The sequence below is a fragment of the Lissotriton vulgaris genome, chromosome 5, assembly GCF_964263255.1.
Source record: "Lissotriton vulgaris chromosome 5, aLisVul1.2, whole genome shotgun sequence".
Lineage (NCBI taxonomy): Eukaryota > Metazoa > Chordata > Amphibia > Caudata > Salamandridae > Lissotriton > Lissotriton vulgaris.
Window position 1 is genome coordinate 235,559,901 of NC_141693.1, and position 24,371 is coordinate 235,584,271.

The 24,371-nt window shown below is 43.4% G+C and overlaps 1 protein-coding gene across 4 annotated transcripts in view; it reads right to left on the bottom strand.

Annotated features, from left to right (window-relative positions):
• The window catches only part of GRIN1 (glutamate ionotropic receptor NMDA type subunit 1), an 851,805-nt gene that overhangs the window by 508,080 nt on the left and 319,354 nt on the right, over positions 1-24,371 (bottom strand). For all 4 annotated transcript variants that reach the window (XM_086921247.1, XM_086921250.1, XM_086921251.1 and 1 more), the window contains one exon: positions 10,906-11,027. In XM_086921247.1, the coding sequence (XP_086777373.1) occupies positions 10,906-11,027 (122 nt within the window). The remainder of the gene's footprint in view (positions 1-10,905; positions 11,028-24,371) is intronic.

Consider the following 24,371-nt stretch of genomic DNA (forward strand, 5'->3'; position numbering starts at 1 on the left):
GGTTGAGCGAGGGTACATGAAAATCTAATTTGCCACGCAAAATATGTGGACCTTTCTTATGTAAAGTTGTGCGTAGCACATGAGCTTAAGACTGGCTCTTTGGCGTACTGGTAGCCAGTGTAATTCCTTCATGCAGAGAGATGCTGAGCTCTATTTACATTTATCACAGATCAGTTTAGCAGCAGCGTTTTTATAACCACCTGAAATCTGGTGAAAAGATAGTCAGCCATGCTCACATAAAGTGCATTGCCCTAGTCTAGCCTGCTCAGAAGATGTGCCTGTGTCACGGTTTTCATACAATTCAAAGAGATCCAGGGAAAAAGTCTTCTAAAGAGTTTTAATGTGGCGAAACCTTTTCAGCACAGTACTTGATCCTGCATAGATTGGGCATCATCAAAGATGATTCCCAGATTCTTTGCAGCCTGCCTTGGTTTAGGGGCGGTGCCTAATGCCTGGGGGCCACCAGCTACTGTCCCAAATTGCATGTGCACCACTGAAAACCAAAATCTCGGATTATCCAGCATTTAGTTATAGACAATGCCCGGGCATTTAGCCTGCTATTTCTGTAAGGTAGTGGATGAGATTGCTTTTAGTATCAGCTTTAGTTAACCTGTCAAACCGGGGAATCATAAATTGTGTGTCATCAGCATAAGACCATATGTCCAAACCCCATTTCTTGCTGATGTCTGCTATGGAAGAAACATATATATTAAGGATAGTGGGGCTCAGAATAGCTCCCTGTGAAACTCCGTATTCAATACTATTTGCCATGGAGGAGTAGGCACCCATTCGGATTATTTGGGTTCGATCTTTAAGGAAAGACGCAAACCATGATAGGGCTTTTGAGCAAAGCCCTTTTTCATGGAGGGTGTGTAATAGTTTATTGTGAGATACGGTGTCAAAAGCCACAGTAAGGTCTAAAAGGATTAGTGCTACAGCTCTACCTTAGTCGACCAGTAATCTGATATTGTCAGAAACTGCGAGCAAAGTGGCCTGTGTGCTGTTGTTGGCCCATAATCCAGTTTGTGATGGATCTAGTAAATTATTAGTTTCAATGAAAGTGGTAATTTGTCTATTGACAGGAATTGTAATTGAGAGATTGGCCTATAGTTTGCTGGGTTGTAAATTTAAAGGCCTGGTTTCTTTAATAGGGGGAAGACCACTGTTTTCTTCCATACATCTGGAAAAGATGCTAGCTCTAGGGATTGGTTGAGAGCTTTAGTGACCTGAGGGCATAATACTGACACCAGTCAAGAGAAAACTAAATGTGGGCAGGGATCTAGTGGCGACCCTGCCTTTACCTCTGTCATAGTTTTAGCCACTTGTTCTTCTGAGAAAGGCGTCAGAGTGTCAAGGTGAGCATGTTCTGGGGGATGGTGTGCCAAATTTTCCCAGACCGTATTGTCATCGTCATTGGGAATATTAAAGGATGCATACATTTTTGTCACCTTGTCTGTAAAGAAATTATTAAGTAGCTCACAATTCTCAGTCGTGGGTGCCATAAATTGAGACAGAGTGGTAGGCTTGCAAAGTTCCCGAATTACTTTGTAGAGTTCTTTGGATGAGATACCATTATCTTCAATCCTTTTTGTGAAATACTTTGTTTTGGCATTTTTCAAGGCGCAATGATAGATTTGTTTGTTCAGTTAGATAGTTTTGTCTGTCTTTGCTGGTTTTTGACAATCTCTATTTATGCTCCTGGGTTCAGCACTTCCCTTTCATAAGTTTTAGTTTCAATGTATACCATATCTCCGATTGGGTTTTATTAACTATTAAGTTTGGGGGCGCACTGATCAAGTGTTTTTTCAATATCTTGTTGTAACTGTGCAGCTACTGTGTGTGCAGAATTTGAATAAGATAAGATAGAGTCGTGGGGAAAAGAGGCAATGAATGACACCCCTCAGGTAGGCCCAAGGTACCCCCATTGGCAGTGTGCAGTGTATGTGAAAGGTAGAACATGGACTGGTGTGTGCGACATGTCTTGATAGTCAAATGCAGTGTATTTTGTTTTCCACTATTGAAAGGCTTTTTGCCCCATAAGATAACAGGGGAGATACTTTGTAACATCTTACAAGTATAACTTCCATGGGACAAGATAGAGGAATCGTGTTTAGGCTTTGTGAACTCAGAATTTAATAACACATCTTTTAGTAAATATGGTTTTTAAATTGTGTGTTTGAAAATGCCACTTTTACAAAGTAGGTATTTTCTTGTTTAACCATTCGGTGTGCCTCTGCCTGTTTGTGGATTAACTGTCTGGTTTTGGAGTGACAGAGTCTGGTGATGGGCATTCACTGTAGACTGGGAGGGCTGAGGTGTGCCTGGCCCTTTGTGGATGACTCAGAGCTGAGCTGACTAGGTCTTGGCAGCAATTTAGAGTAGTGGGAGGAGTTATCCTTTCACATAAATAGGGCTTGTCTTCCTTGCACAATGCTGTCGACACCCCCTGTGTTCATACTGCACCAGTGAGGACAGAACTGGTTTGGACTGGGCTCAGAGACCTTTGCACAAAGAAGAACAAATACCAAATGGGGTATAAGTAGTGGACCTTAAACCCCAGAACTTTAGATCACTTATGGACTCAAGAGGAACCTTTGCCAAGGAGAACAGGTGAAGAGCTGTGAGGAGGAGTATTGCCTCTTTGCTCTGTACTGTGTGGGATTGGCCTCCAGTTGCTGCCTCTGCCAAGGAAAGGACAAAGACTGGAACTTTGCTGAGAAATCTGCTTGAAGAAGAATCTCTAAGAGTTTGTGTCTGCTGGCCTCCTGTTCTGAAGTCTCAGTGACAAAATACTTCATCCCCAGCTCCCTTGAACTCTATTGCTGAGTCAAGTTCTGACCTGCCAGGAGGTGCCTGATCCAGTTTGGAACCCTCTGGAGGTTGTTCCTGCTGTTTGGAGCTGGAAGAAACCCAATAGAAGCAAGAAAAGCAATATCAGACGCTGTCACCGATGTCACTATGACGCCGCGACCTGCATCGAGGCCAGGGACATCTCTCGTGAAGTGCATGATTCATTACCCGGCCTGTACCGCAGCTTCGACACCCTTTGACGCATGCAGTTATCGACATTCCCGACGCAAGCGCTCATACCGACTCCGTCATCACCATCTTCTACATCCTGTTATCGCGGCTCAGATAACCGCCTGGGGGTGACTCCACGAATTTGCCGACTGCGTCGCTTCACCGGAACCAATGCCTCACCGCCGAGGCAATTAACTTCCCCTGACTTGGATTCGACACTACGCCTCCTCGGGGACATGACGCCTCGCCCCCTAACCCCGTGGCAGCCCAGAAGCTGGCCTCAACCTTGGCACCGACGCCTCACCTCCACGATACGTGCATCATCATAGACATTTTCTTTTTCCAAGGTACTGTTTGTTTGGGGGTCCGTGCGACTCCGTGTATGAAACCATGTACCTCGCAGTCAGCGTCGCACTTTGGATTTATTGCTGTCACAATATCGTAATAGCCCCTGGTAGAGCTATTTGTTTTCTACAAGCTTAATTTTGGAAATAACAGTTTTGAAGTGCTATTTCTCTACATGTATGTTGGATTTTTGTTGTTTTGGTTTTGTTGAGTTTTGATAAAGATACTTTATTTTTCTAAACTGGTGTGGAGTCCATATGTGGTGTTATCCCTCTATTACTGTGTTTTAGTACAAATACTTTACACATTGCCTTTCAGGTAAGCCTGTATGCTTGTGCCAAGTTCCCAAAGTTTCTAAAGTGTGTATCCCCTTACCCTGACTAGAAGCAAGGGCCCCTACTTGGAAAAGGTACCTACCTCTGCCAATTAGAGACCCCCAATTCTAACACATGTTTTTTCCAGAGACACGTTATATTACCGCTGACCCTGGGACAGGATCCAGAATGATAATTCCTCCTATCAAAATACATATGTTCCAGAGCTAAGGAACAGTCATGACCAGCACACCATGATGAGATGACAGACTCAAGCAGGGGCCTTCACCCAACATAGCATCAACATGACTTTGACATATGGATAGGACATAATAAGTACGCTATTCAAACTATATGATATTCCTCTCCAAGCAATATTAGAAATACCCACTACCGCTTTGTCACTAAAGACCTACTTTGTGACTGTTGAGATGGAGGACATTAACCATATTCTCCCCAATACATCACAGACATAGTAAACAATGTATTCCCGACTTTGTACCAAAAAATAGAGGATAGTAACTTTAATGTTTCTGATGTACCTCCCTGTCTTAATCTGATATATTTGGTGTACCTGTGGGAAATGATAAACTAATTTGCTACTTGACCTTTATCATCAATGGGAAAAGCATTCAATGTGTGAAAGTACCAGTGGAATGTGTGGCAACCCGAGGGCACAGATACAAGCTATAACAGCCCATCTAACTAATCACTCAATACTACACTGACAGGCCTGCATAGACAGGAGAAATCTGTCACAAATGGGTGGTCACCAGAGTCCCAAATCCTGCAAGTCCCAAATAGTGACATTTTCTGAGCACTCGCATCCTATAATGTCAATTACAAAAAAATATATATATAGCACTCTCTACTTGTTCTGGTAGGTCTCTGGGTCCCTGCAAAGTATTTTCTTTGCCTAATTGAACTGGAATGATAGAAAGTTCAAGTCCCTCTGTACTGAAAAGGCACTTCCAGTTTGCCTCAGACCCCAAAACCCGTAGATAGAAATATACTGAATGTTACAGAAAAAGTATGATGTAGCTTGTAGTCATCAATATATAATTCTTTTAAACCAAAACCTGCCTTATAAAGGGTTACAGATATTGAGTCTCTTGTAGCTAAGGGAGTCTTACACATTTGCATTGTAAGACCAGGGTCCATATGTACTAAGGCCTTTTCCCATAAAAACAAAATGGGGAACCCCTTTGAAGCCTCAGATCCCTGGTCTGGAAACTGATGTAATTCCACTTCTTCAACCTGAAAACTAAGGCAAATAAAATCCCTATGAACTCCAGGGTGTGCCTTCAATCGCCTAGCAATCTTCTTAATTCAACATTCTCACGTGAACAAAATATTTGCTTGAAACACAGTAGAAAAACTCCCGTTTGCAGGAGTACGAGGGCATCTTTGTTGATGGATGGAGAAGGGCAGAAAGGGAACAAGTGAATAGAGCAATGATGTCTTGGGCATGCATAACGCATGGGACTATTATCCAACCTTTGATATTTTGAACTTAGAATGGAAAACCCCATGAACTAGGACTCTCGACATTCAAACGTTTGGGCTGCCAGTTATGTACCAGCCACTGTTGCCGGCAGGTTGATTTTGAAGTCTGGGCCACTTCCTTCTTTCAAGCCCCCATCCTCAGAAGGCGATTTGATTTCTATGTGCCTCATAGACATCTGCGTTCCGCAGGGCAATGTCTTGCCGTTATACCACGCTTCCGCCTTGCTAGGACTGGGGGGAGTTCTTGCTAGGACTGGGGGGAGTTCTCTCTCCTTCAAGGCAGCCAAGGCTTGGAATGCCCTGCCATACGAACTACGTAACACCCATGACCTCAGGCTGTTTAGGTAGCAGTTAAAACATTTCAAATGTCAAACAATTAAAAAGAACCCCAATCTAAGATTGAAACACAAGTAAAGTATCTCTCCTGGACTACCCTCTGATGACCCATAGCAGTCAGCACTCAGCCCTCTGAGCAATCTTGCTTCAGACTCATATTTAATGTTTTGTTCTGGGTTGCTCTGTGTTCTCTTGCTCACCCCCAATCAGGCCAGGCAGCAGCACAGCTTTCAAGTTGATTTTAGGGAACAGTAGGTTTCATCTTACGAAGATTATACCAATTCTGTAAGAGAATCTTCCAGGTGTATTTCCTACACCATGCTATGGTGACGGAGGATGGAGGAGGAATTTAAACATGCATTTCAAGTTGGATTTTTGATTTTCTCAAGAAATTTGAGGTTTCTCATTTCTTACATGCCGCCTCTTCAGACTAATCTCTTGTGCCTAGCTCTTCCTAAGACATGTGTAACTGCTCTTTAATGAACCCCTTTATTCCTGCTACAGGGACAAATCAGTGCCTTACTAGACTCTTAAGAGTGACACCACCTAGGGATGCCACTCTCAAGATTAGAGGATCTGTACCGTACTCTGTCTGAGGATCCACTTGGCCCGTTTGACAACGTGGAAATGGGCTACAACCTTTTTTGTGAGTGGATCCCTAGTCCCTGGTACGATGGTTCTTTACGTACTTTAAAGAGGGCGTGCTGACGCGCTGAAAGAGAGTGGCGGAAAGCCTATGACGCTGATAAAAAAGTGTCATATCTCGCCACTGTTAAATTTTACCATTGTGCGGTCTGCAGAGCACGTGCGGCTTTTTACTCCTTCGAGTTCCGCAACAGCCTTAACCCCTCCAAAGCGATCTTTAAGGCTCTCAAAGATCTGATGGCAAAAAAAGCCCCTACTAATGACTTGGGTTCGGTTGTACAGTGTGAGGCATTGGCGAATTTCTTCGTGGAGAAGGTCCAAGTCATCCGTCGTACTTTCTCCACGTCCACACTGGATGTCGGACCTTCCCTTAAGCCCGAAGAAAACAGGGCCTTGCATACTCTCCCTTGTTTATCGCCTGAGAGTTTTAATCAACTGGCCCAACATATTAAGTCCGGTTCTCCGGCAGATCCGTTGAGACCAGCTCTCTTTAGGGACCCGTTGTCTATCGATTTTTTGCCGGTGCGCTCCCTGATTAACCTTTCGCTTTCTACTGGTATGGTTCCTGTTAATTGGAAGCATGCTGTGGTTACGCCCATCTTGAAGAAGCCTGGCTTAGATCCTCTTAAACCAGAGAACCACCGCCCGGTATCGCTTCTCCCGTGGCCGGCGAAAGTCGTGGAGGCACATGTGAACAGAGTCCTTTCTGACCACCTTTTGCGGGCAAACATCTTAGACCCTACGCAGAATGTCTTCCGTGCTGATCACAGCACGGAGACAGCTCTTCTTTACATGGTGGAATATCTGCGCATGATGTTAGATTCGGGTCAAACGGCGGCGCTTGTTTTATTAGATCTTAGCGTCGCCTTTGACACCGTCTCTCATAATATTCTTCTCCAGCGCCTGGAAGAAGCTGGTATCACAGGGACTGCCCTCCAGTGGTTCCGTTCCTTTCTTGACTATTGTACTTTTTGCGTAGCCATTCCACCCCATCAGTCCAAATTCCATCCGCTGGACCAGGGGGTCCCCCAGGGATCCTCGCTGAGCCCCACGCTATTCAATCTGTACGTGAGGCCGCTGGCGGATGTCGTCAGACAGTGGGGCCTGACTATGGTCTCATATGCTGACGACACTCAGCTGGCGGTCACGCTCAGCGGGGACTCTGATCTGGATGTCCCTAGGTTCCAGAATGGGCTGAGGGCACTTGCCAGCTGGATGAATTCTAACCATCTCCAGCTGAAAGCAAAAAAAACTGAGATTATGGTCATCGGCAAGAAATCGGAGCTATGGGGTGACATTTGGTGGCCTCCGGAATTGGGACCTCTCCCGATTCCGGCAATGGAGACAAAAAATCTTGGAGTGTGGCTAGATCCCGCCCTTAGCTTTGTCTCCCATACCAAGAGAACGGCCGCCAGTTGTTTTGGCATTTTTACGAGGTCTAAGACCAGCCTTGAGGTTTTGATGCCGCAACCAGGCAACTGGTGTTGCAGGCGACGGTGATCTCTCGGCTGGACTATGCCAGTTCTCTTTTGGTAGGGGGGAACCAAGCTGAAATTAAACGTCTCCAACGGATGCAGAACGCGGCAGCCAGAGCTGTGGTTGGTCTGCCCAGGTTTTGCTCCGCTGCCAATACTCTGAAGTCTCTGCATTGGCTTCCTGTCAAGCAGAGGATTCAGTTTAAAGTGCTCTACAAAATCTTTAAGGGCTCGTCGGCCCCGATTCTTACGAATCTCTTGACGCCTTATGTCCCTGCCCATTCCTTGAGGTCCTTAGGCCAGGATCTCGCAGTTGTCCCTCGGTTCAAGCTTAGCCGAGCTGGAGGCCGCTCCTTTCGAGTTCGGGCTGCGGCCCTTTGGAACTCTCTTCCTTTAGAGATACATGCGTCTGATAATCTCTTTTCATTTCGTAGGGCCATCAAGACTTTTTTATTTTCTTAAGCCTGTTCCTTTTTAGTCTGCTGTTTTTTAGTTGTGTTGTGTTGGTTTCCTTGTCAGGCGCCAGGACGCCCCTTTGCTGGGGCAGCTGTGCGCCGAATAAATGTCCATAACATAACATAACATAACATAACATAACATAACATAACATAACATAACTGTACATCTTCTTTAAAGCCGTAGTGAGAACCATTAATCACATTCATTCTTATTTTGGGTAATGGTATAGCACTTCGCCTGTAATATAACATAACTCCCATCAACCGCTACTTTCAACTATCATGTCACCCTGCTCCTTGCAAATTAAGTAGTTGTCGGACCATCTGTTGAACTTGGCCCTTTCTGCTCGGTAATCCCCAGACATTTTGCCTTCACTACTCCATTTTTGCTGAATTTGTTTTTTGTTGACCCTAGGACTCTGCACTTTACCAGTGCTAGCCAGTGCTTATTATCTCTCCTGAAAACATGGTAATATTGGCTTATCTCCAGTTGACATATTTATTTACATAAGTAAGGCTCAAACCTTCCTTTTTACATATACGTCACCCCTAGGGTAGGCACTGGAGAGCCCAGAGGGCAGGGTGCAATGTATTTAAAAAGCAGGACATGTACTTTTAGGTTTTACATTTCTTGCCAGTGAAAACCTCTTAAATTCTTTTTTCACTATTGCAACGCCTGTCTATCCAACAGGATAATATTGGAGTTGCCTTATTATATTTTGTAAGTTTAATTTCCCAATGAGAAGGGATGACCAGTAAATGGTTGGTGTTTCTGAAATCACAATTTAAAATCCTAACTTATGGCGCAGTCAGATTTTAAATTGCAATTCTGAAAATGCCACTTTTAGAAAGTTCAAAAACCACAGTTGATGGACAGAATGCAGAACAATGTCATACATTACCCCAGTACAGAGATCTGGGCCTAAATCCATCGTTCTTTTGCACTCCACACCACCCCAGTTCAGACATGGCCATATGCAAATCAGTCTGACCCTGTGCCTCATGGGAACAGTCCAGCCTGAACTGCCAAGCTTTTAGAAAGTTGGCATTTTATTGCCTTTGCTATTTAGTGCCTGTAGCCTGTCTCTGGTCGTGTGACTGGGTGTATCATACAGTTGAGATTTGTGTATTCCTCCTAGATAGCCACACACACTAGGGAGCTTGGGTGTGCCTGGATAGGCCATCACTGCCAAGATGGGAGAGAGGAGTTGGGCACAGCCCCACTTACACTTGAATAGGGTGTGATCTGCATCCACATATAAGGGCTGCATACCTCTGGTAGTTAGTCTGGAGCCAGGACAGGGGAGGCAGGTTGCTTGGGGACTTCAAATGGAAACCTCTAGAAGCTTTTCCTCTTTTCAATGGCACCAATGTACATAAATACTTGACCTGAGACACCTACTCTTTAATACACTTATGGAACTGTGGCTACTCTGCCAAGAAGAATGACTGCTACGTTACTTAAGGGCTGCCACTCTGCTGGACTGCACTGTACTGGACTCCTGCTTTGCTGTGCTTACCTGCTGCCTGCTGTCCTTTTGCCTGGGTGAGGAGGACAAGACCTGCATCTCTTGAACCCAGAGCGACTCCAAGGGCTAGTTGGCCTCGAGACCTGGAGCCTCAGGGACATAACAGGCTTCCAACAACCTTGCCTCCGCCATCTGCGAGTCTACCCTGAAAAGTGGTGCCACTCAAGACATGAAACCTTGGAAGTGGGCTTAAGGTACTTTGCCAGCCTCTGTGGACCCAGCGAAACCGACGCATCTCTTCTGCAGCATGTCGGAGCCATTAGCAGACCAACACATTTCTGCTGCTGTGTGGATTGGACATGTCACAAAGACTGATATCCCTTTCACAGCCTGCATCGCCTTCGGAACCGCTGCTGTGTGACGCATCCGCAGCACAGGCCCTCACATCTTTCGTTGATGACATCCTCGATGATACCAACCTCTGCATTGTAGCCTTGCAGCACCTTGGAACCAGCGCATTGTTCCAACTGATGGACGCATCCCCAACTCTGGACCTTACATCTCAAGCCCTTGTCAACGGGATTCTCGACATCAATGCAACAGGACAACGCACTGCAGTCTCACCACTTCTTGGAAAAGGCACATCACTTTACCTGCACGATGCCTCTCCAACGCAAACCCAAACAGCTCCACAAACCAGGACTTAATGTATGCTGTTCAGCGGATCTAAATGGGACCCTGGAGCCAGCCCGCACTTTATCACGGTTTGCATGAAGTTGTGACTTTGTCCTGGTTCAGCGGAACCAGATGTCCACAGTTGGCACATAACACCTTTTGGAGCTATTTGCTCTAAAAAAATATAAGATTCAATATCTCTGGTTTTACTAATTGGTCCCTTGTCATTTAGGTCATGTTTTATTTATTTAAATTAATCTATTATTCTAACTTGGTTGTGGGCCACTTTTGTGGTGCGTTTTCACTTTGTTGCTGTTTGAAGTGTTGCACAAATACTGTACACATTGCCTCTAAATTAAGCTTTACTGCTCTATGCTAAGCTACCAGGGGGTCAAGCACAGGTTAATGTGGAGTTTGCTTACGCCTTACCCTTACAAGGATTGTGGTTGCTGCTAGACCAGGGCTCACATCCCAGTCACCCAGTAACCCAATTTCGTACACCTTCCATTTAGTGAACCTTGTATAAGTTTCCGAGATTTCTTTTTAATGGATTATAGGTGGCCCCCGGGTATTAGAATGAATCGTCTCACACATACATTTCTGCAGACTAGTTCATCCAGTGCATCATTGTGAACGGCATTGTGTTAAAATAGCGCATTACCATCAGGTGCATATTCCTGGGCACTTCCAGATATTTCTCGTTCTCCTACCAGCCAAACATAGCCTGGCCCAGTCATGTTAAGGACTGCCGCTGATCTGTACACTGCACCTGCATCTTCCTCACTGAAAAGACAGGCATTCAAAGAGTAATTAGTAGATGTGCTAGGCTATAGAATAAAACACAGAGTCAATGTATGTGTGTTTAAAAGTATATACTGTATTAAAAAACTTATAAAACAGAGGATGACTGGTAAACAATATTAATACAAATATACACAAGGTAACAGGAAAACTGTAATTATCAAGAATCGGAAATCCAGCGCATACTGTAGTAGAGAACATTTCCCAGAACACTAAATGATAAACCCAAAGAGTTTTTGGAAGCCTTTCCTTCGAAATATGGTTCTTCAACTTGCTTCTCTTTTAGTACAATATGTCTTCTCCAAATAAAGGTCAATCAGAGTTCCACCAGCCAACGGTGAGCTCTCATTTTCCCTGTACATCAAAGCCCAAGCTATCCTCCAAAGTATTCCTAATCCCCAACACCTCAAAAGATGATAAAATACAACCCTCACATAGCTTCAAAAGAATTGAGTGACACATAAGTGGTCATAGTCTTTTAATCATCTTGCAGGCTTCCTCTTATTACTGTGCCATACAACAAGTTAGGGTTAATATCAAAACGCCTCTCCTTGCCTCTATTTGGGAGCATCACTTCAAAATCATACTATACCACTTTCAACCAAAATCCACTTCCACTTTTACGAACCTCAACATGCTTGGCGTAGCCTCATCATCTGGTGCTAGCATTTTCTTGTCTCAAAGAACACACTGTGATTCCACACCAAAATGCATCTCTTCTGATGTATTTTCCCATTTACTTAGATACCAGAGCCAAGTGGCCTCATGAAGTGGGCTATAGAAACTTGAAGCATAACATTTTCCCCTTTCAGATGCATGCAATTGACCAACTTTCTGAATTTGGTAGGGATGCAACTACACCTAAGGGGAGAAGCCACCTTGAGAGTCTGGTTCAAAATTATTTTGTAGGGGCTCTCTTGATTTATTGATCCATGTGCAGGCTCTTGTAATTCATCTAAACATAGCATTTCTTACAAGCACACTACCAGCAGGTTTCTTGGAATGTGTCATCTCTATAACTTACTTAAAATTAGTGTGTTTTAAGGGTCTTTTTGAAGCAGATGCATGTGACTTAGGAAAGAGGATAATGAGTTCAAGAAGGCAATATCTGAAAGGAAAGAAACATATTCTCCACTTTAGTTTAAAGTTTAGAGGGGGGATTCAAAGGGGGCACTTGTCTTGATTCTTAACTGTCCACTTTGGTCAGATAATGAAAGTCTGTTAGATTGGGAAGCAAGGTTCCACCTGCAACCCAGTTTTTAATGTATTCTGTGGTGCATAGAGAGCCAATGGAGAACACGCTGTGCCTGGTGGTGGTTTCACCGTCCCAGGCTATGTCAAAGCAGATCACAGAATTCTGCGTGTTGTGCCACCAAAGGATTTGAAGATGTAAGACCTGCATATAGACAGATGCAATAATGTTGGCAGGAATTGTCTGCTTCTCCAAAACAAGCCATTTCTGGGATGTCAACAATAGATGGAAAATGGGATTTAATTTGATAAGCTATGGAAATGGGATGTAATTTCTTTAAAGCTATGTGACAAAGGTTGCATTTGTATTTGATGAAGTATAGCATGACTTGCCAGCATTTAAATGGGGCTGTCAGGTGTTCTGCAAATAATTTGAATGTAAAGAATGGCAAATCTTACATTTTAATACATAATCGACCAATATAATGTGAAATTCGGGGATTTTATTGCTGGGCCAGTTAAACTGGTATCCTAGTCGTTTTGTTTTTTTAAAGAAAAACAGCAATTTATTTGAAAAATATTTTGATTTTCTTCAACAAGAGAACTTTTTGAAAATTGTCACAAATTATGCATTTTGAGCAAATGGCCTTAATTTAAACTGTTCGCTCTGCATTTACCAGCATACAATTCCTATTATTAAGACTGAATGTGAATTCAGAAGAGAAGTTATGTGATTATACATGGTACCCTCATCACAGATAACAGTCGGCATAATTAGAACATGCCAGTGAATCCTGACAACATTAAGGGGTAATTTTGAGACTTGTGGAGCAGAAACCCCACCATCAACTGGTGCAGTCCCCGCTGGCCAAACCTGCAATTCCACTCAACTCACTTTTAGGTAGTGGGTCCACAGTCAGATACCTATAAACCGGTGGGTCACTTACTTAGGGTTGGGGCATCAGAAGGTTGGACATCCAATTTTTTACTGCCTGTGGTTGAAATGCAAGGTATGGCAGAACTGTGCAACACCACAAAGCTTCTGAAATGTTTTAGAAAATGTGCGAAAAATTGTGTTTTTCAATTGCATGTGACTAGAGACGATTGTATAACCATAACGCTATGGAAATGTAAAGAATTAAGGGCCAGATGTAGGTCGCCAATTACCGGTCGGTAACAGCCGAATCCGGCCGTTACCGACCGGTAATTGGTGATTGAGATGTAGGGGCCAGTATTTTACAGAATCGGTAAATTTACCGAATCGGTAAATTTACCGATTCTGTAAAATACTGAATCAGTAATTTTACCGATTCGGTAAGATGTAGGTGGCACTCCACAGAATGCCACAGGCCCTTAAGAGTCGGTATTTTACCACCCAATCCTATTGGGTGGTAAAATACCGAATTCAGGTGTGCATGCACATCTGTGCATGCACACCTGTGCCTTGTGACACACAGACATGCCCTTAGGGCATGTATGGGTGCCACATGGCACACAAAGCCTGAACTTGGGGTGCTAGAGGGTGTCAAAGTAACACCCCCTGCACCCTTGCTGGATTCGGTATTTACTGATTCGATAAATACCGAATCGGTATTTCCCATTGATTCCTACGGGCTCCAAAGCCCATAGGAATCAATGGGGAATATCGATTCGGTATTTACCGAATCGGTAAATACCGAATCTTACAGATTCGGTAATTCGAAATAAAAAATTACCTACATCTCCCTCCTTCTAATTTACCGATTCATAAATACTGAATCGGTAAAATTCGGTATTTATAAGTCGGTAAATTAGATTTACCTACATCTGGCCCATAGAGAATAGATTTTGCAGGTCTTCCCCGATATGCTGTCTATTTTAAAAAAATATTGGTTACAGCAAATTAAGCCTAAAGAAAAGTTACAGGTGAAGTGAGTGTTATTATCAAGCTTTGCATTAATACTACACACATGGAAACATTGTTTGCTGGTATTCAGGCACTGTGATCCCTCCCCTCTTGTTTGATTGGGTCCTTGTAGAATTGTTGGGTTGATGACCTCTGGGATGTATTTGTGCTCTCGGAGTAGTGAAAAAACGTGAAAAGTCTGAGAGGAATATTGCTAGTACTTCTAATTTTAAGTTGTTACTCAACTCAAGAAGGAGAAATATCACGTGCCTGGAGTTACACAACACGGTCTGCACCTAAACAACAACAGATAAAGTGAGTGTTCTCATGCACTGCATTTACCACAATGCACCTGAGAGAATAGTATGCAGGTATGCCAGGCAGTGTGCTCCCACCCCTTTTTTGCATTTTAAGGCACTGTGGGCTGATGGCACTGATCACAATTCTTTAGTTCTGTCTTTCACATACATACTACTCTCTGCACTTTCACTTCGCGTTTGGCCTATTTTTTCATCATTATTCCTCCATTGTCTCTCGCCTGTTGTTATTGTTACCGCTCCCATTCAATCTCTCTCTCTTACATTATTGATTACTCTTTCTTTCTGTCTTTCGGTCTTCCCTTACTGTGTTTTATTTATCAATCATCCATCTTTCTCCTTCTATTCCTTCTTTTACATTGCTCGCCTTTCTACTTTTTAAAGTTCTGCCCGACTATTCCTTCTCCCGTTCCTCCTCGGTCTTACTGTATGTCCTCCTTTCGCCCTCTTTATCGCTTCTCTTCAAATTTCTTCAATCCCTTTCCCTCACTCGTTCAATTTTTCTATCTCCTCTATCTTTTAAATTCCTTGTTCCTGTATTACTTAATTTCTTCGTTCCCTCCATCTTGCTTTTACTCTCACTTTCCTATCTCGCTTTTGTTTCCCTTTTTTTAATCTGTCCCTCTCTACTCTCTGTTTTCTCTCATCCCTTTCTGCTTTCCCTCCCTATCATTTTTCATTTTCTTCTTTCTCGTTCTCACTCGTCTGTTTTTTTCAGCATGTCTTACTTTTTCTTTTCTCTCCCCCATTATCTTTTTCTGACTTTTCTTCTCTCTCCCTCTCTGATCCTTTCTTGACCCCCTCACCCCTCTGTTTAACTTTGCTCCTGTTTTCCATTTTTTTCCACCATTCATCTCTCACTTCCACGTGCTTCGTTGTCTTGCATATTGTTTCGCTCTTGTTTTACAAACTCATCATCTGATTCGTTCATTTCGTTTACACTCTTTCTTTCACTTGTATTTCTCTCTTCCTCTCTCTCCCTTTTCTTCAATCTTGTTTTCTCTTTTAATATTTTTCTACTTCACCCTCTTTTACCTCGTGCCTTTCTCTAGTTTTTTTTTCTTTTCTTAACACTTTCTTTGAATACATCTTTCTGTTTGTACTCCTCTTTTTATGGCAGTTGAACTCTTTTTATGTTGTTCTTTATCAAATTCCAAGTTATGTAGATGGTTTGCTGCTCTAAAATGTACCCCTTGCACCTCTGAAAAACAGCCGTGCTCTTTCACTTTCAAGTATTCATGTTAGGTTCCACAGCCAAATTAGATAGCAGCAGATGGGGAACTGAGGGGCAGGGCACAAGTCAGTGGTGGATGAGGATGGATGGAATTTCTTCCACTATTTTTAGTAAGAGTTTTTTCTAACAAACACCATTTAAATACCTGCAAATGAATGGAGCAAATATTGTAAAATATATCAGTAGTTAAAAAAGCAATTCTGAAGTGTGATGAAAACAAAGATTTTTAAGAGGATCAAAACAAATCAAGACACTTTACTTTGTGATATAGGAAGGGTAAATATTTGCTGAAACTCGATTTCCAAACATTATCATTTGTGCGCTCTATATTTTTATTAGTAAAGCTGCTGGTCAGTGAGAATTTTTGTGGCCATTTCTATGGAAATGCGCTATTGTAATAATGCTTTAGTAATATATTTGCAACAGTGTGCTCCAAAATGCATCACTGGTTTCATACCACACCCGTACCACTCCCCTGCTGGATGGGAGAGGTTTGTTTCCTGTTGTTTGTGTGGTGCTTGCATTTTTCCAATCCCTGTGAATTTACTGATCTAACATTGATGGCAACACCCTCACTTTGAACACTGTCCCAGCACCACTGCCTAAGAAGGTTTGTATAAATCCACCCCACAGGCATCATCTACTTATTTGTGAGACTAGCCCATGAGGATTAATGCCGTAATCCTATCTATCTGACATAAAGAGCCCTTCACAGCATTAACCTTGCCATTGCTTAACAGACTACAAATGTGAAGCACGTTTGTGCTTGGAAGCTAAATAAAGAACACCAGTAGGAAACAAAACAAGCATTAACAGCAAGTTTAATGTTTAAGGCAATACACCCAACACATGTTGCTTGCTTTATGAGAACAGTTTAAAAATGATTATCAAATGACATGCCGATTTAAAAATATTGCCACTTTTGGTCATTTTCCTTAGGACTTATGTCCTGCTGACAGTGGATGGACCCATTGCAGTCAAATTGGCCTGGTACATTTGACATTATCAGCTGGCTTAAGAACAGCAATTTAATTACACCGGGGTCAATATGTTATACACATCTGAGCAAAACAGATCCAGAACCACTGTGGGTACTGAGGCACACCTCAGGGCAGGCTCTGAGGTAATGCGACTGATGCCAATGCACTGGGTGTTGACTTCAGGTGGTGTCTTTTTCTCAAATATATTATGGAGTTAAAAGCACCAGCTGTGGCATTCCTTGCATCCAGCAATTTTCGGACAATAAAAAATGTCAAGCCAACTCTGATGATTAATGGACATGCGGCAGAGGGATGGAGTTGTGTCTAGTAGCAGTTAAAGTAGTGCAGTCAGTTAATATGCCTGCTGCAAAGAACGTGTTCCATGCAGATCACAGATGTGCATATAAGGTAAATAGTTCAGTGGGTTACTGCATTTGTCAGAGAGATACTTTTGTTACTTACAGTTTATTAGTTAAAATCCTAATATAAAGCAGTGAGCTATTGCCTGTCATTAAAGAGCTGAATGCAGAAATGCATGTGAGTGTGTGGTTATGGAGACTTGAGAGGCACTGTTGAAGGGTGGTAGTGAAGGAATCCATGGAGAAGGAGGTGATTGCATGGCACAAACAAACATTTTTGCACCGTGTGCTACCAGCACTAAAACCGGCCCTGGCACGTCCTCACCGCCTTCCATGGCATCAGGTCATTTTTAAAATAATGGAGGTGTTTGTTGCTCTTATGAGGGAAACTCACATACACTCATTGGAATTTCCAAGTGATGAAAAGGTTAAAAAACATAGATCAAGACACACCGGAGATCCCTTTGATGCCTATAGTACCCTCGAATTATACTCTCTCTCAAAGAGAACTTGTTTGTTCTCCATGTTAATGAGAAGGGCATATGGCCTGTGTTTGATTCTTAGCTAACTAGATGGAGCTAAACAGCACTCACCCTCAGATTAATGACTAACAAAAGCCAGGACCATACCTCCTGCTTGGGGTATGTGTGTCTTGGACTTGGCTCTTTCTGCAGGTAATATAGCAAAACATTTCTCCTGTTTTATGAACCCTTTTTGTTGGCTTTTAGGACTCTATGCACTTTACCACTGCTAACCAATGATAAAGTGTGTGTGCTCTCTCCTTAAAACATGGTGGAAGTGATGTACATTCAATTGGCATATGAATGTACTTTGAAGTCCCAAGTAAAGTGGCACACTCCATGGTCAGGGCCTGTGTATTAAATGCCACTAGTGGGCCTGCAGCACTGAATGTGCTGTTCACTTAAGTGGTCCTTTAAACCTGTCTAAATCCTGCTATTGCAGCCTCTGCCTGCAGTTTCAAACTGTCATTTTGACCTGGCAAAACAAACCTTTTGCCAGGCCCAAACCTTCCTTTTTAATATATAAGCACTCATTGGACAGGCCCTGGATAGCCCAGAAGGCAGGGTGCAGTGTATTTAAAAAGTTGGACATGCTCTTTTAAGGTTTACATGTCCTGGAAGCGAACAATTCTTTAATTTTTCACTACTGCAAGGATTACCTGTTCCACAGGATAACATTAGAGTAACCTTGTAATGTTTAATAAGTGATAGCTTACACATTAGAACAGGTAACCAGTTCATCTGTGGTGCCTTTGGAATGATAATAAAACATCCTCTCTTATGGTAAAGTCAGATTTTTAAAAAAAAGCAATTTTGAAAAGGCCTCTTTTAGACAGTTATGTACTAAGGGGTTGGGCTCAACTCCTTAGTACATTACTTTGAGAGTGAATACTCCTCTACGAGGGTTTCCTTCTATTGAAATAAAGAGTAGAAAATCACATTGGAAAATCTGTCTGAAGGCTTGCTCCACAAGGCTGGCCTAAAGTAGATGTCGGGATCACGGCACGAGTGAGAGAGGCAAGATGGCCGCGGGTGGGTTGTGGTGAGCAGTCGCACCAGAAACCTCTCTCCCATCTGGACATACTAACATGAGATAGATGGCACTAGAATGACAGCGCTAACCCCCCCGGATGGCTCTCGACTCTGCCCTTGACTTTGCTCGCATGAGTAAGGTTGGGAAGCGGATCCTACGAACGACGGCGCAGATAAACACTAGCCACCTTGGAGGCTTCGGAGACTGGGTGGCGGCCGAAATCGGTAGGCTGACAAGGAAACTGTCGCGGAAATTTGGAGCTCTTACAGGCAGCTTAATTAAGCGAGCAGTGGATATTGCAGCTCTAGAGATCAAGGACTGGAGCGTTTTAATATCCATCAAAATGCCGCCAAAACCTACAAAAGTCGACAAGATCGACAAGAGGAAAGTAAATGACAGTAATGAGACAAGGAATCAAACTCCTGCTGTTCCAGAGACATCCATCACGCTGAAAACGATGTTATCAGCAAAGAATCCAGGCGCTATAAGGAAGGTAATAAAGCCCGCTAGTAAAAAGAAAACTGAGGCGAAAGGAAAACAGATGGGCAGAGAGGAGAGCCCCACAGCGAAGGAGCGCATCAAAGTTATAGAAAAACCAGCAACTCTAAAGGACAAAAACAAGGCGACCCCTCTCAGGCAGCCCACCTTACCAGAGTCGTTCACTCGCCCAGGTAACTTGGATAGCGGAATCACCGGCAGGAGTCCAGGAGCCCCCGGCGTTACAGAAGCAGCGCTCGATTCCGAATTAAGTCAACACTGCGTCCTCGAGGACGCTGAGGCAGCAGCGGGAACTGAGAGCGTGATGGACGCCGAGACAGCGGTTGCCAAGCAACCAGTCGGCCTGACTTCTCCGCTCTCTGCAAACCTCGAGCAAGATACCAGCAAAAACGAGCAGGAGGTAGCAGATGGGATTGCGGGACAGAGGGCTGTTACAGGCACTGGAAAAGGAGTGAAGGAGATGCCTCAGAAGGGGGCCCTTGCGGAAAAGACTGCTGTGAACAACGAAAACGGTAAGGGAGAGCCAAAAGGGCTGAAAGGACAAGAGAATGCTGACATGCTACAAGCAATCATGCAGGTAGAGGCAGAACTAATGGCCAAATCTCCTAACCCTACATGGGGAAGTACAGCTAGCTTGGTGGCAGAAAAGACAGCACCCGGCTACCCTAAAGAGAAGGAAGAGGTATGTACATTTGAGGGGGAGCGCTTCTTCTCAGTAGAGGAGGACTCTGATTCAGTTCAGCAGGAGGGGGAGATATCAGATTTAGACGACGAAGAGGAGGAGGCGGAGAAGGAGGATGAAGATGAAGAAGAGGATGATTCATGGACGGCCTCTACCTCTTCTGAAACTGACATAGACAAGGAGTCTACATTAAAAAAGAATCAGATAAGGCGCCGTAGAAACGAGAGATCGCCCGCAAGAGGTGCTGACAGGAAACTGGACTGGGATTATTCGGCAACATCACAGACGTACCGAGAAGAACTAGAAACAGGTCCAAATCAAGATGATGCGTTAGGAAGAGTATTTAATATGCTGAAACAAATACAATCCGAGGCAAGATCCACAAGTCGAAAAACAAGACAAGACTTCAAGAAAATTCAAGCGACGCTTAGGAAGACAAACAAACTTTATGAAGGTCTGGCAGGGAGAGTTTCCGAGGTTGAGGAGAGAACAGGCAGGATGGAGGATGACTTTCGCAGCTTTAGTGAATTTAAAACGCAACAGGAAAAGAAGGCGGATGATATCCTTTGGAAGATGGAGGATTTTGAAAATCGCCAACGTCGCAATAACGTTCGCATTTTGGGAGTGGCGGAAGGGCTTGAAGGGCAAGACCCTAGGGGTTTTGTGGTCAAGTTACTAAGGGGTGCTTTCCCTGAGTCACAGTGGCAGTGGGAGGCAGAGATACAGAGGGCGCATAGGTTCCCCTTTGTCCAGCGAAGGGTATTCGGAGCTGAAGGGGGGTCCAAAGCACCACTCCCCTGAGCAATATTAGTGTACATTGGAAACTTTCTACTCCGAGAGGAAATCATCCAAAAAGCCAGGCCAGACAGTAAAAGAACGGTCGAGGGTGTTACATTTTTTACTAGGCCTGACTTTTGTCACGTAACAGTAGAAAGGAGGTGGAGACTCAGGAAATTGATTTCAGAGTTTCAGGCTTTAGGATCAGAGGCATATTTGTTATTCCCAGCCAGGTTGAAAGTGGTCACAAAGGGCAAGGTCAGGATGTTTATGTCGGAAGTAAAGGCGCAGGAGTTTATCCAGGATCTAGAAAGGGCGAAAAAAGAGGGCCACTAAGAGAAAAGGTATTATGTTAAAGAGGGGGGGGGGCACACAGGAGATGATGGGAGAGGGGGGCGACTAACACAATCAAGAAGCGGCCACACATAGGTCATTGCTGACCTATTTGCCTGCAGGGAGGGGGTAGGGAGGGAAAGACAGGGGAGGGGGGGGAGAGGGGAGGGGGAATTCAAAAAACAGCTGAAAGGTATGGTTTGGGCACGGCGGTTAGCACACATGGATTATTTATTTTGTTCATTGATTATATTTTTGAGTAAAAAAGGAGCAAGAAAGGTCGGAAGGGGGGGGAGAAGGAGTAAAGAAACAGTTGGGCTAGGAAGAGATGTCTCTTTTTTCAATACACAATGTCATTTAAGATAGTTTCTATAAATGTGTGTGGGCTCAATGATCCAAGAAAAAGGGCGAATGTAGCAGCTTATATAAGAACGTTACAAGTGGATCTAGTATGCTTACAAGAAACACATATAGAGGAAAAGCAGATCAACTTAATGAATAATTTGGGCTTTGATGTACTTGCAGCTAGTAGGCAAGGATCTAGGACAAGAGGAGTTGCTATTCTGGGGAGAAGAAGAGATGTGATAGCTAAAAGAAAGAAAGAAGACCAGTGGGGGAGATGGGCTATCGCGGAAGTAAGTGTTAAAGGGCTCAATGCAACATTAGTAAATGTGTATGGTTCCACTGAGGATGATCCGGAGATATGGCAGTTTTTAGATGTAGAGTTAGCACAGTGGCCCGAACCAGTAATATGTTGTGGTGATTTTAACATGCATGACTCTACAAGTTCATTTATGAGTGCAGGAATGGTGTATAATGGCAGAAAGAGAAAAGTAAACAGGGCTATCGCCAATATGGTTAAAAATAATCTTTTGGCAGATCCCTGGATAATGCAACACCCACTGTTAGATGGTAGCACTTTTTATTCGGCACCCCATCAAGTGTTGGTGAGATTAGATTATTTTTTAGTCTCAAGGTCTTTGATTGCGGAGACCCAGATTGAAAAGCAGCCAAGGATTATTTCTGATCATAGCCCGCTAATATTGGAAGTTAGGGTCCCACAAGTACAGAACAAGAGATCTACATGGACATTTGAGAGGAGCCTTCTCCAAGACCTCGAGTATAGGAAACATATGGAAGGGTGGATTAGATCCTTCTGGGAGATCAATCACGGAACAGCCTCAGTAGGGCAAACGTGGGATTGTTTTAAAGCAGGCATCAGAGGAGAAACATTAAGCTATGTGTTGACCAGACGTAAGAAAGAGAGGTTAAGGAATGAAACTTTTCGGCAAAAGCTGATCATAGAAGAAGGAAAACTAGTTGCTGCAGTAAGATCTAAGTCCAGCTTGGAAAATATATTATTAACAATAGTAGCACTAAAGGCGGACGCGGTAGAAAGTCTCTCGAAAAGGTCTGCTGAAAAATACTTGGCTAAGAAAGAAGAATTATATGAATGTAGTGAGAAGGTGGGCCATATACTTGCGGTTAAAGTTAGGCAGCAAAGGGCGGATGCAGAAATAAAAGAGATACTAGATCCAATGGGTGTCACTGTTACAGGCTCAGATGAGATAAGAGAGGTTTTTAGAGGATTTTATGAAAAATTGTATACACAGGGTAACACAGAGGACATAGAGGAAGTTAGGAAGTATCTTGGAGGTGTGCGCTCACCCTCTGTCACAAAAGAAGAAGGTGAAATGCTAGACTCTACCTTAGGTCTGGAGGAATTTATAGATGCATTAAATAGCCTACCATCAGGAAAGGCAGCCGGACCTGATCAAATTCCGGTTGAATTTTATAAAGTATTCCGTGACTGTTTGCTGATTTATATGTTTGAAGTTATGGTATATGTACAACAAGGAGGGCTATCACCAGATTCTTGGCGTGGGGCAGATTTAATTGTTATTGCTAAAAAAGGGAAGCCCGCAACCCTTCCTGGATCCTATAGACCCATCACATTGATGAATTCAGATAGCAAGGTTTATTCTAAGATGTTGGCAAAGAGATTAGCAGGTTGTATTGAACATTTGGTGAGCCCATCACAGCATGGTTTTATACCCGGGAAGGGTACCACTCAGCATATTAGGACACTGATCACTATGATCGATGTTGCAGATGTCACAGGCGACCCTATTTCAGCACTGTTTTTAGACGCCGAGAAGGCCTTCGATAGGGTCGCCTGGGATTATCTATGGGAAACTATGAAGTGGTGCGGTATTGGCTCAGGCTACATACGAGCTATGCAAGCTCTATACAGAGACCCAGTGGTTAAAATCAGAGTAAACGGAGGGCATTCGGATTTAGTACATGTACAACGGGGGACCCGTCAGGGTTGCCCGTCTTCTCCATTATTGTTTGCTCTGTACATAGAGCCATTATTACGTAAACTAGAGGGAAACCGTGTTATTCAACCTATGTCATTCAATGGCTGCGCTGTGAAAATCCTTGCCTATGCTGACGACGTGGCTATATTGACTCCAAATCCAGATATAGCCATGGTTGGAGTAGAGGCAGAAGCGCATGAGTTTGGGAGGATTTCAGGGTACAGCCTGAATAAAACTAAAACCCAGATTATTCTGAACAGGTTTGCATCAAGTCTAGATAGTAGGGTGGTTAGCAATGCAACTTATCTAGGGATTGATGTATCTGTAAAATTGGAGGAACTAGTAGAGCGCAACATGGAACCATTGCTTACGAAGGTTAAAAAAACCCTGGAAAGGATAAGTAATTTACATCTTTCTTTGGTCGTATCCACAAATGTGTTGAAAATGATGGTCCTGCCTAAATTTTTGTATTTATTCAGGTCAATACCTCTGATTTTTTAGAACAAATGGTTTAATAGGTTGGAAAGTCTGGCCAACAGGTTTATCTGGGCAAGAGGAAAAACTCGTAGGGCTTATAAATTTATTTCCTTGCCAAGGGATAGAGGGGGGTGGGGCGCACCAGATTTTAGATTGTACTTTTTGGCTGCTGCACTCCAGTACATGCAGGGATTAATTGGAGGAGGTGGTGGGGTGTCAAAGCCCATTAATATGTCAATTGAAACCTATACAATGATATTAGGACAGAATACTGTCAACGGATTCCTGTATTATACGGATTTGGGGTATCTTAGAAGGCAGACATATAAGACTCTAACGGCAACACTTAAAATCTGGAGCATTTTTTTAAAAAAGACTGGCATGGGCAGATTTAATAGGTACACCAGAGTCTATAAAAACAAATCCTTCCCTGAAGAAATCTTTTCTGATTTATTAATGGCGGAATGGGAGGGCAAAGGGATACATCAAATCGGGGATTTAGTTAACTCAGAGGGTATAATACAATTTGAGGAATTGACTAAAACATATAAAATAAACAGAAGGGACTTCTTTAAGTATCTTCAGATCAGGAGCTTCCTTAGGAATAAACAAGGAGGGCCATTGGGCTTTCACCCAACAGAGCTGATGGAAGGGCTAATTACGGGGGAGGAATATTCCATTAGGCTAATATATGCTGCATTGGCAAAAAATAGACCGG